The sequence below is a fragment of the Squalius cephalus genome (genome assembly GCF_949319135.1).
Source record: "Squalius cephalus genome assembly, chromosome: 3".
Classification (NCBI taxonomy): Eukaryota; Metazoa; Chordata; class Actinopteri; order Cypriniformes; family Leuciscidae; genus Squalius; species Squalius cephalus.
Genome location: NC_137124.1, coordinates 28,419,668 through 28,431,927, shown reverse-complemented (window position 1 = coordinate 28,431,927; position 12,260 = coordinate 28,419,668). Strand labels below are relative to the sequence as shown.

General features: G+C 38.8%; 1 protein-coding gene across 1 annotated transcript; it reads left to right on the top strand.

The window, feature by feature from the left end:
- Positions 1–1,467: 1,467 nt before the first annotated feature.
- On the top strand, positions 1,468–8,249 carry insig1 (insulin induced gene 1). Its single transcript, XM_079865172.1, has 6 exons — positions 1,468–1,689; positions 1,854–2,193; positions 2,838–2,962; positions 3,399–3,565; positions 3,811–3,910; positions 6,564–8,249. Exons 2-6 carry the CDS (start codon positions 1,860–1,862, stop codon positions 6,591–6,593), a joined length of 756 nt encoding a protein of 251 aa, XP_079721298.1. The 5' UTR covers positions 1,468–1,689; positions 1,854–1,859; the 3' UTR covers positions 6,594–8,249.
- The last annotated feature ends 4,011 nt before the right edge of the window (positions 8,250–12,260 follow it).

The window sequence follows — 12,260 nt, the reverse complement described above, 5'->3', positions numbered from 1 at the left end:
TAGCTCACAATGGATTTCTGTTAATCTCCAACCTCTATAAAATAATTGCTTATTTTCCACTCCTGAGCATTACAGATAGATCTATGATTGTTTGTTGTATAAATATGCAACAAATTTTGTTGTATAAATATGCGCCAGCCCTTTAGAGAAAGGCTTCCCAGCCAAGTTTTTCAACTGCTGCTGTCGCCTTTGGCACTATTGTAAAACTATTGTATTTGTAAAGCTGCTTTGGAACAATAGGCTATGTATTGTGAAAAGTGCAAGACAAATAAATCTAATTGAACTGAACACTGAATTGGATCTGGCAGTTAATGGGGCTTGCTTGCTAAATGAATAGATCTTCAGCACCAGCCATTATAGCACTTGAGACATGTTTCTGGGTGAAGGACAGACATAGGCCTTCTGTTTGAGCTTGAATAACAAGACACAACTGAAATGCAGACACAACTGCAATGCACAACTGTCAGTAACGTCGACTACATATTGTTTTTGTGAAAGCGTATGGGACCACGTTAGCAAAGTTATGCAATCACATGTCCTCGCATGAACGATAAGCCACATTGAGAATTTAGCTGTTGACGGTCGCTCTTGACAAAGGGCAAACATCTGACCCATCTATCTAGTGAGTAGTGGTTCCACTCAGGTGAGACTCTGAACTCTGCTCTGTTCTGAATCAATAAATGTACTATGTGTACACAAGCTTATTTACTATGGGGGAACAGCCCACTGAGCATCATGACCCAGTTCCCTCCTTTCAGTCTCATGGCCACTGTCCAACACACGCATCACGTACTGCACACTGTCACGTATAACCAACACATCATTATCATCTGAAGGGCTCACAGGGCCTGTTCGTTCACAAGAAGTGTTTAGATTCACATAATGCTTTCTTGACGCTCCGCTGAAGAGATTAGCCTGTAGGCTACAACTTAATTTCCCCAACAGGCAGTTTTGTTTTAGCTCAAACAGGTGATTATGGACTTGGTGGTGGAAAATAAAAATAAAAATGAGATGGGAGGGAAAATAATAAGTCAATGCTTTTGCGTTCCTCGTTTTGCGTTAGGCTACCCTGAGAAACTTTGCATTCGCTTGCAAAAACTTTTGTGTTTTTTGCAAGCAAAATCAAAGTTTCTCGGGTAACGCAAAACATTTGCGAGAGAACGCACAAGCATTTACTTATTTTCCCTCCCATCTAATTTTTTTTCTTCACCATGTCCCTTTAGGGACTCCGTACACGCTTAAAATGGAAAAACAATCTCTAATCAGTGCTGTATTGTTCATTGAAAAGGATTTGGCCACGTAAGATCATTAAACCATTTAGCAATCCAGAAGTTTAAAACTTTGCATAACTCTTTTTCATCATCACGTCAGTCCACACACACATTCCAGCGAACGAACAGCTGACGGGACGTGAACATCAACAACGCGTGTCCGTGAGAGGGAGGTGGCGTGCGTTCGCGTCATATGGCCCGCCGTTCTCTGATTGGCCAGCGCGACTCACCAGACATGACCGCGCTTGTTTTCTGCAGAGGAAGCGCGCGTGCGGCAGTATTGTACTGTGGAAAGAAAAAAAGGCAGCAGCGTTTCGTGAAGAGATGACCAAACAACACATCTGAAACCATCTTTTGTTTGCAAAATAGTTTTAAAACACAGTCGCGTTGCAGACGAGGATACTGCCTAAGGATCAAGGTGGGTTTTCATAGTCTATATTGCTACTTCCCCTAACTCACTTAGAACAGTTTGTCTTTAAGACTTTAAGTATTTGTATAGTGCAACAGCTTGGCTTTCAACATTATTACAACGTTTCTTTAAGCGTTTTTTCCCCTCATGCATTACGTTTTTGATTCTCACAGTGCCAAATGCCAAGACTAGAGGAACACTGTTGGAGCTGCTCCTGTTCAACCAGTGTAAAGACGAAGGACCTGTCAAGCGCCAGCTGGATTGTTTGTAAAACGGGTGAAATGATGTCCATCATAACCTCAGTGCTGAGCCACGCATACGGCTCTCTGCACAGCCTCCAGTCCGCTAATTTAATTCGACGGGGGCTTGTATTGTTTATCGTTGGAGTAGTTCTTGCCTTGGTGTTAAACTTGCTACAGATCCAGAGAAACGTTACATTGTTCCCAGAAGAAGTGCTGGACACGCTGTTTTCTTCCGCCTGGTGGATTCCCCTCTGCTGCGGCACAGCTGCTGGTAAGTCAGTAACGGGAGGGCTCGATTATACACTGTTTTGTATATGTGTCGATAAGACAGACACGGTCTGCTTGCTGTGGGCCTTTTGATAGCGTGTTTACATTACGTAAGAGTCCCTAGACTGGTGGTTGAGAGCAGTTTTGTTGACATTGGGCTTTGTCGCTATCGGTAAGTACTGCCCTGGAAACAGCCGGGCATTCGGGTTCATTCTTGGGGTGCCGCTTTTTCATTGGCTGCGCTCAAAACGGGTGAGCTGCGAGGGAGGCACGCCATTGGCTGGTACGCCGAACATGCCACTTAGCCGAGAAGAGAAACACGGAAGTCGTGTGCAACATAAATTAACAACGACTCCGCCTCCTGCATTCCTCACAGTCCACATAGTGGTGATGTGGACACATTCACAGTCTACATCCTTTTCAGTAGTACTTTTTGTGAACTTACACTTAATGTGACTCAATGGATGTCTAAAACTAATGTTGTCTATTTATTTATTAAACATTTGGTCAAACAAATTTAATTTGAACATAATTAACTTTAAAATTAGATTCAGACATCAAATGTTACTTTCTTTTTTCTCTCTCTCTCTTCCACACATTGTTTGAGAATTAGTGTTATTTAAAGAACTACGTTTTCTCTTTCCGCAGCTGTGGTTGGTCTGTTGTACCCCTGTTTGGATCGCCATCTCGGAGAGCCACACAAGTTTAAACGGGAGTGGGCAAGTGTGATGCGCTGCATTGCTGTTTTTGTGGGCATCAATCACGCCAGTGCCGTATCCTTACCAGTGCCACTCATGAAATTGTAGCCATTGTGGGAAATGAAATCGTTTAAACTGTTTTTGAGATTTGTGTTTTAAGGCTGGAATATACCACACCACTTTTAAAATCTGATTTTGAAACAGGTTTTAAAACACTCTGCATCATACACCTGCCGTCATTTTAATTTGTTAATGAGGAAAAACCTGGCATCATACACTAAACAACTGATGATCACACACCAGGCTTGCTAGGGAAAAGTGGTGTACTGTATTCCAGTCAAAACGATATGTATTATTACTGTTCTTGCAGCAAGATAACAGATTTCTTCAAATACCAGCGAGCACTTTAATTAACATCACATGAAGTCTCAGAACATTTGTTAACATTTATCCAAGGAAAGTGCTCAACTAGAACTAGCTAATTATTTCCTTAAGTCAAAGTACCTCACAGAAACTGGACTTTGCCAATAATGTGCAGCTTTCATTAACTCTGGCTGCCCTGTCTTTGGGCCTGTGGTGGACGTTTGACCGTTCCAGGAGTGGATTTGGTTTAGGGCTGACCACTGCTCTTCTAGCCACTCTCATTGCTCAGCTGCTGGTCTACAATGGCATCTACCAGTAAGTTATTACTGACACACATGCAGTGGAAAACATTGTCATCTATTACCAAGTAACGGCTGAGTTACAGACTCGCTTCCATACTTAGATCTGCAGTTGTAGAACATTTTCAGTCATCAGATATGATATTTTTTTGGTCTGAAAGTGTTTTGGTCTGAATGTAATTTTTTCCCCAATAGCTTGGATTTAACAGTTGTTAAAGGTTATTAGCTAGTTGTTTCAGAGCTTCATTCTTTGTTTCTCAGGTATACGTCTCCAGACTTCTTGTATGTACGTTCGTGGCTGCCTTGTATATTCTTCTCTGGTGGAGTGACAGTAGGAAATATCGGCCGACAGCTAGCTATGGTGAGAAACATTTCCTCATATTTTCTGCTTCAACCCTTTTTTTCCTGTCTTTCATATTCCATGAAATCATTCCTGTACAGTAACTCTGTTAAATTACTCAAGTATTGTCTTTAGTTTCCTGGAGTGCTTTGCACTAGGCCAGTGGTTCAGAAATGAAACTTAAAATGGGGCACACCCAAATAAGCAAAAGTGAAACTGAATCCTGGAATGGTTCAGCTATTCACAGCGTTCAGTGTAAATGCTTCGTTCTTCTCATAATAACAAACTTGAATGATTTAGCTACCAAACCAGACTCAGACCCAGGTTATTACACACAACAATTTAATGTTTACAATTTAACATACAACCTTAAGCATTATTCAGACAGGATTAGTTTTGTAAACAACATTTAAGATAATCGTTAACAAACGATGTCTGTGATTTCACAAACTGATTCAGACGTAGTTGGGATCCTAGTTTTTCATTTATAAAAGGCAGCACAATGACAAACTTTAGCTTTGGTTACTGTATTTGATGAAGATCAGAACTTTATGCAAATGGAATTTCTTTGTGGACCCATGAGTTAGCTGAAAAGTGGTTGGCAGTTTTCCTTGTAACTTTTATAGATGTTGTGTTAGAGAACCAAAAAAAAGTTTGATTTGAAAATGTACCTGATCTCAGGAAAAACTAGGGATTTAGACTGTACTTCATTCTCTTACAACACTCGTAAATTAATTAGTAATGTGTAAGGTTAAATGTGTAAAAATCTATCAAGTACGTTCCTTTAGAGTGATCAGTTTAAGTTTCCAGTGCTGTTGACACCCTCACTATCACGTGCCTGGGCTGATACGTCATGCCTGGACATCTTAATTAGTTGCTGATTGTAGTCTGAGGCATGTTTGTGCCATCCCATCCAAGCCTTCTCAGTCAGCTGTGCCTCTTTGTCTTGCTGACATAACCTCGTTCTTTCTCAATAAGGGCGTGAAAGCAGATTACGCTCCTTGTTTTTCATGCTAATGGTCAAAGTGCTTTACTGGCTCCAAGTGGTGCATTCTACATGTTGTTACTTGGTGTTTTTTGTTTTCGAGTTGGCACCAGCTGATTTTGCTTGACCAATTGGGATTAGTGCTCTGCTAGTATTTTTCTCAACTTTCTTTATGAAATGGCCAGTTGAGAGATTCAATGGACTTCCCATACTAAGATGTAGCCAACCTGAATACTAAACCAGGACCTCTGTGAATCTCTATTTGGAAGCGATGTTTTCAACTGACTATTTCTAAATATAACTCTTACCAATTAAAATTTGTATGTATTAGTACTAACAGACCACTGAAACATTTGTGAAGATTTGAAGTAAAACATTGATTACCATTAAACAATTTGCACTATACATTGTTTGGATTAACGAGAAAGACGTTATTTTTTAATCATTATGTTTGTAACCATTTCTTAACAAGCTTCTGATTAGCAAATATACACAACAAGCTTACATTTTATCTCGAGATTTTCTTTTAGTTGAATACTAAAAATATACAAAACAAAAGCATTTAAGATGAAGCAGAGCGAAAGGGAAAAACTCTAATAATGCCGACTGCTCCAGTTTCCATGCAGAACGTAGTCTACATATACACTCGAGCCGACATATTGTTATCCTGTTTGTTTCACATGTTCATGTTGAGGAAAAAAAGAATATTCACATTCTAGGTTAAAGTTGGCTCGTCAGTCTGATAAGGCCGGGTGCAGAGAAAATGCGTTCCGTCGACAGATGTTGAATGTACGCGGTGTGCTAAGCGAAGTTTCTTACAGCGCTTTGTGTGTTCTGTTTTTAAACCGGTTTCCCTCGACGAGACCTTTCAGGAAGGATATGTCTCGAGATCATTTCGCTATCAGATAAGTTCTCGGATCACTCGGGGTACAGCTGTGCTTAGGCCTACCTGTCGTAAATGCAGTGATGGACATCTGTCTTTCCTCATTCGACTGGTGTTTGGATTTCATGGTGTTGATATTTATGATAACTCCGTTTCACCCGACAATATGTTTCCAAACAACATGTTGATCCATAGTAATAATTTTTATCAAAGTAATTCCAAACTTCGTGATATTCTGTGATCAAACACATTAAACTTGTTTACACTGTTTAGTAATAACTGTGAGTTTAGTTCGTGTGCTTAGGATTTTACTGCATTTACGGCCAGAAAAGCAACATGTTGCAAAAAGTATTTTTATTTTTCAAATAATAATTACAGATCGAATATTCATGCACACCCCTAGTTTAGATGATTAAATATAGCAATCTTTAGTCTTCTTCTTGGGAGGCTAGCCAGCTGCCCATGGTGAGGCATGTGAGAGAGTGTTGACCTATGAGAGGCTATCATATTTTACAGGACTCCCCCATCCACACAAGCCTTGTATAATTTGTGTTTGTCATATATAGTGCATACTAATTATAGTAACAATTTTGAGGGGCCAAGTGAGCTTTAACTGGACCAGGTTCAGCTTTGTGACAACCAATTTTGAATTTAAATATATTAATTCAATTGCTTCATGCATTGCACTCTAGTACCGTTTATGCCCTATATTCTATTGGAATTAGGGAGATAATGCAAATCAAGCTGTTTTATTTGGTAATGCAAACACTATTTTCTTTACTAATGGACTGTCTGTTTTTCCACAGGGCTCGACTGAGAAGCCTCATAATGACTAAGCGGGTGTCAGAGGTCATCAAATGAGCTCTGAAGAGTGCCAAAAAAGAGGGCGTGCAAACTGAGACTATATTGGGTGTCCCTGGTTTCTGTCCAAGTGTAACTTCTGCTCTTAATTTTGCTCCTCTTTATAATGATACAGAAAACAAAAGAGCGGGTTGGTCTGAGATGGCCCGGTGTGCCATGAACAGCACCTTCGAACACCCCTGGCATTCATTACTACCATCAGCGTCGTCATTGTTACAGTTCCTTGCAGTAGTGTTACTGGTAACGTCAGTCTCCTTGTTACCAGGTTGCTGGACTGCCAATATAGGACTGTACAAAATCATAGCTTAGTGAAACTTTGTGTATACAAATGAGTGTGTGTGCTGGTCCTATGTCTAAGACTAGGGAAAAAAAGGTGGTGTGGAAGTGCACATTTTTTTTGTGTTTTACTTTGTGCTGGAGAACCGAAAGAGAAATCAAAGGGAAAAAAAATGCAAGACTGTGCAAAATATCCAAAGAGGTCTGTGTACTGTATATACAGGATTTGTTGTAGATTAATTTTTTTTTTAAACCTGCAGCACTGCGAGACTCCCATACAGACTGACCGCCTTGAGTGTTATTATGAGTACCAGAGAGGTTTGATTGCCAATCACATTTGTGCAGGCTGGTTAGTGTAGTATATTGACTGAATTTATCATATTTTTGTCATACATTGTTGCTAACGCAGACCAAAAGTAAAACTAGAAAAATTAGTTATTGAGAAATGAAGTGGCATCTTGAAATAAGTCGAACATAAGTTAAAACGTCAAGGATGCCTATTTGTATTAATGTAAACTCATAGAATCATTTGAAATGGTGTAATGAAGTCCATTTAAAGGTTTCTAAAGGTTGGAAGGCCTCAAAGGTTTGCAATCTGTGATTGCCTTTGTATTATAGAATTAAGTGCTTTTGTCACTTGTTCTCCAGTACAGTCATTTTTCTTTTTCTTTGTACTTCATTGATTGTGTATTGCTTATCACCTGTAGCGGCTTCTATAGTTAATATGAGAGTTATCACCGGGCTAGTGTGTAGGTTTGGGGATCTCCGCAAATTAAGTGCAATCAGTTTCTTTGAGCCTGGTATTCTTTCATATTTATTACTTTTTACAATGTTAAGGTACCCCAGACGACTCGTATGCAGTATAGCAACAAACCAGCAATAAATAAATTGTTCTTGCGTATATGTGAAGGTGTAGTATGACCTCATACTCATTTTTAAAAGAAGTCACGCACAAAAGATAATCTTGCAAATGATACCAATGACCATTTCCACTGTTCTGAAAAGAAACAACAACAACATCATCATGTTTTTCTTTGTCTTTACTAGCAGTAGTAAGTTGGAGAAAAATCATTTTAAGCAAAATGCCGTGTGCTGTATTTTGGGAATGTTAGAAGAACATGAGGGAAATGTTTTAAAACCATGATAAACGTTGCTCTCAGGAGTAACAGGCTCTGTCTGAACCTCTCAGCTTCAGGGAATGAGAGATGTAAAACTGAATGAAAGCTTTATTTAAAGGGGAGAGAGAAATGCAATTATGTGTTTCTAGGAGTGAGTGCATGTGTCTTTAACACTTTGGTTCATTATATTATTTTAGGTTCAACGATGAATGAAATTCAATAAAATTGTGTGTTGTACATCAGTCTGAGCTATTCATTTACTCTTGAGACTTGTGTGCTTATCATTAAAAAAAAGCTTTTTATTCATTAATACAATGTCAAATTTTATAATGTTCCTTCATTGAGTTGTTAACCTGATTACATTGAGCACTTCTGCCCAATAACATTATTTTAACAATAGACTCCAGGCAGGAGTTTGTAATATTAAATGCTAAAATAATTTTTTTTTATGTATGTAGTATTTTGAGTCATAAACGTTGGTTTGGCTTTAAAGGAGAAGTTCACTTTTAAAATGAAAATTCTGTCATCATATACTCACCCTCATGTTGTTTCAAAGCTGTATGAATTTCTTTCTTATGCTGAACAGAAAGGAAGATATTTAGAAGAATATCAGTAACCAGACAGTTTTTGGGTCCCAATGACTTCCATAGTATATTTTTTTCCTACTATGGAAGTCATTGGGACCCAAAAACTGTCTGGTTACTGATATTCTTCTAAATATCTTCCTTTTTGTTCAGCATAAGAAAGAAATTCATACAGCTTTGAAACAACATGAGGGTGAGTATATGATGACAGAATTTTCATTTTAAAAGTGAACTTCTCCTTTAAATTAAATTGTATAACCTATAAACGCCAGCTTTTCATCTTCAAAATATCTAGGTTGTAATATCTAAATTGTTGCTTTTTGCCTTGTTCCTCACACCACTGAGCAGATAAGCTGATTGAAAAAACAAGCAGCAACACATTTTTACATGTGAAACTTTACTGAAATTCTAGTAGCTTTTGGTCAATCTAATTAGGTATTTACATCAGTAAAGTATCTTTAAGTATCTTTTAAAATAAAAATGAATGTTTCCAGTATATTGTTTCCATATATACTTTCATGTTTTCTCCAAATAAATCATTCTCCCTCCACTATCTCTCTGCCTTCATTCTCTTCCCTTTTGTCTGGACCAAGAGGAAGTCATCTGAGAACTTATCTCCCCTACCCCCTCATCTATGTATACCAGCAATTATGATTGATTGTACATGTCTATGTATGTGAATGCACATACTTAATAATCCTTTACCCACCCTTTGATTTATATTCTGTTTGCAACGGCAACAGCTGCCCAAATGCATGTTAAATAAATGTTTTTAAAGAATGAATCCTGAAGGCATAGAATGCAATGCTGCTTTATTGAAATAACAGATAACTGGTCTAAACTGTAATATGTTCTGATGTATTCAGCTGCCCTTGGTGTTTTTCTGTGTTGTTGGGAGAGATCCGTATCGGTAGAATCAAGATATAGGCTACTCTTTTTATAATTTATTTTTAATCTTATGCCAAAACAAAAAAACAGGCAAACAACAATAACAAGGATTTATGTATCGGCTAAAGGCCCGTTCACACCAATTAGGCTACTATATTGATAACTACGGACGATCGTTCTGTTTATTCTAAGCGCGTCACTCTAAATGCTCGAATTACAGAAGGATGGATAATGATTGGCTGTCAATGTTTTTATCATTCATCAGCAGGATAAAATTGTTCTGAAAGTGATTCCAACGATATCGTTTCTCTGTCCTGTTATCATTATAGCTGTGGAGTGAACTCTGCTATTTTTTAATACTGAGAACGATTTTTAGAATTATATCTTTATCGTTATCGTCCTTGGCTGCGTTTCCCGATAACGTTGTCTCTTAATGCGCTACTAAGACTCTTAAGGTATAACTTAACTAAAGGTAGGCTATACAATTTCTAGGCGTGTTCCCCGAACCATACCTTAGGAAGCTGCTTGTAATTTTTTAAGTTGATTCTTAGCTAAAAACACTTTGTTCTTTCAAAATGATATGTGCTCATTAATGTGTAATTACTTCTACCAACTAATCAAGTATTCTCGTAAGCACAGAATCTGCCATTTAGCGACTCGCTCGAATGGCGGCAGCCATGTTGCGCCTCCATCTTGAAAATACATTAGCCAAAGAGGGACACACCTGGAAATTCAAGCTTTGCCTTTTGCGTTTTTACACTCAGTGGCACCATGACGAATGGAGGGGGAGATTACTCGCAACTGCCGGCAGATTTGAAATAATACGGCCACTTTAGGAATTAAAACGCCCTCGGAATGGGAGGGGCTAGAAAGTCATATTCAGTTGGTAGTCATAAACAGTTTCACCGCTATATCTTATGTGCGACGTTACCCGGTGCTGTCCGTGGCGATGGTGCTGAATTTGTTTATATCAATTCTTCTCTCGTGCAGGGGCTGTCTGCTTCACTGCATTGTGAGAAAGCGGTGTTCTTTTAAGGGTAACTACACCCTAAACCAACTTTTTTTAGTTAATGATCTGTAAGAATGGGGCTTTATTAGTGCTGTTCATTGATTCGAGTAACTTTTTTTGACATTTGGGTATAAAGTGTTTTGATTCTACAATATATGGTGTAAAAACGTCTGAGTGCTGCCCTCTTCAGGTTGAATTTTCCTATTGGATGTTTGCGATACTGCATGATGTAAGCAGGTTCCAGCTCACAACGCCCATGGTACGAGCTACCACGCATAGTATTGCATCAGTTAGGAAGTTAGCGTAGATTTATCTCTATTTAGTACAGTGGTCAGGAGGGTACGTAGGTGTAGTGTTGGTTGCAATAGCACTGCTGGACTGCATAGCTTTCCAGCAGACTTGGAAATTAGGCGCCAGTGGTTGCATGCACTTGGCCTGGAAGACCGTGAGTTCCCGCCTAGAGCTCAAGTGTGCAACCTGCATTTTACGCAGGATTGCTTCTCCAACGCCTATTTAACATCCTTACAGGCACCTCGCGAGCATTCATTCATTCAACTATTTTTAAAAGACTGTAATAAAGCACCAATGCACACAAGCAATCCTTTTTATTAGCCAAATTCATTATGTAAACTAAACAGGTATAAGTAGGCTAAGAGAAAAACACTGTTAATGAGAAGACATATAGCCTAAGACTGCTGCAGGTTAGTGGATAAATATATTTAGCCTATTTATTATTCAGAATGAACAGTTGGAAAGAAAATATATTTATAGGAACATTTCAGCAGCCTCAAGATAATTAATACAGAGATCATTATTCATTGTTTTAATCAATTGGCATCCATAAAACGTAGTGATAATCTGCATTCTCATGTATGTATGTGCGCTGAACGCTCTAACCGGAAACTCCCGATATGTAATAAGTAGAACGCGGAAGTAGTTGAGCAAGTAGCCCATAGAGGTAGAAATGGACTTCTCCACACATCTCGCGCTGAAAAGCGACGCAGCTGCATTGACTCCACCATGGCAGCGGCGTCTTGATGTGAGTGATCATATATATTTTAATCACAATTTATGGTTAGGCTAAAGTTAATCCTCTGGGGTTGACAAACGCGCCGGCGCATTTTGCTGGATTTTTTCACATAGCGGCAAAATATGAATATGCCTACAGACAGCGCGCGCTATTGACATCAACTCGATAAAACTCATCAGATGCATGCATTTTACATCTTGAAGACGTATTTTTAAGAGTGTTTGCTCATCTGCAATACGTCTATAGGACGTTTCCTGTCAGATGTCAAATAGACGTTTAGAAGATGTCAGTTTAACATACATTCTAAATCATTACATCTTAAAGACATCTTCTAAACGTCTATTTGACATCTGACAGGAAACGTCCTATAGACGTATTGCAGATGAGCAAACACTCTTAAAAATACGTCTTCCAGATGTAAAATGCACATCAAATAGTCGGTGCTATCTGGGATGTACTTTACGTCGTCTTGTGACCCTGTGAGTCACTCTCCATTTTAGAGTCTGAGTAGTAACTGAGTTATGGTCTGGCAAAGCTTCTTTAATAACTCATTTCCAAAGGGGCGTCACCAACGGACGTCGCTCAAATGCCTCTGGGCGCAATTGGATAGACCTAAAACCAATCAGAGCGATCGGCATTGTGTAAAGCCATATATGCTGTGTCCCAATTCGCCTAAGTTACACTATGCCATAAAAGTATGTACTCTTTTTGTGAAGAAAATGTATTTACTTTTGAAT

Bases quoted from the DNA above. Each gene is read 5' to 3' on its own strand.
- insig1 (XM_079865172.1), top strand. From the start codon at position 1,860: ATGCCAAGACTAGAGGAACACTGTTGGAGCTGCTCCTGTTCAACCAGT. The intron at 2,194-2,837 runs GTAAGTCAGTAA...CTCTTTCCGCAG, and splicing joins CTGCTGCGGCACAGCTGCTG to CTGTGGTTGGTCTGTTGTAC. The intron at 2,963-3,398 runs GTATCCTTACCA...AGTACCTCACAG, and splicing joins GCATCAATCACGCCAGTGCC to AAACTGGACTTTGCCAATAA.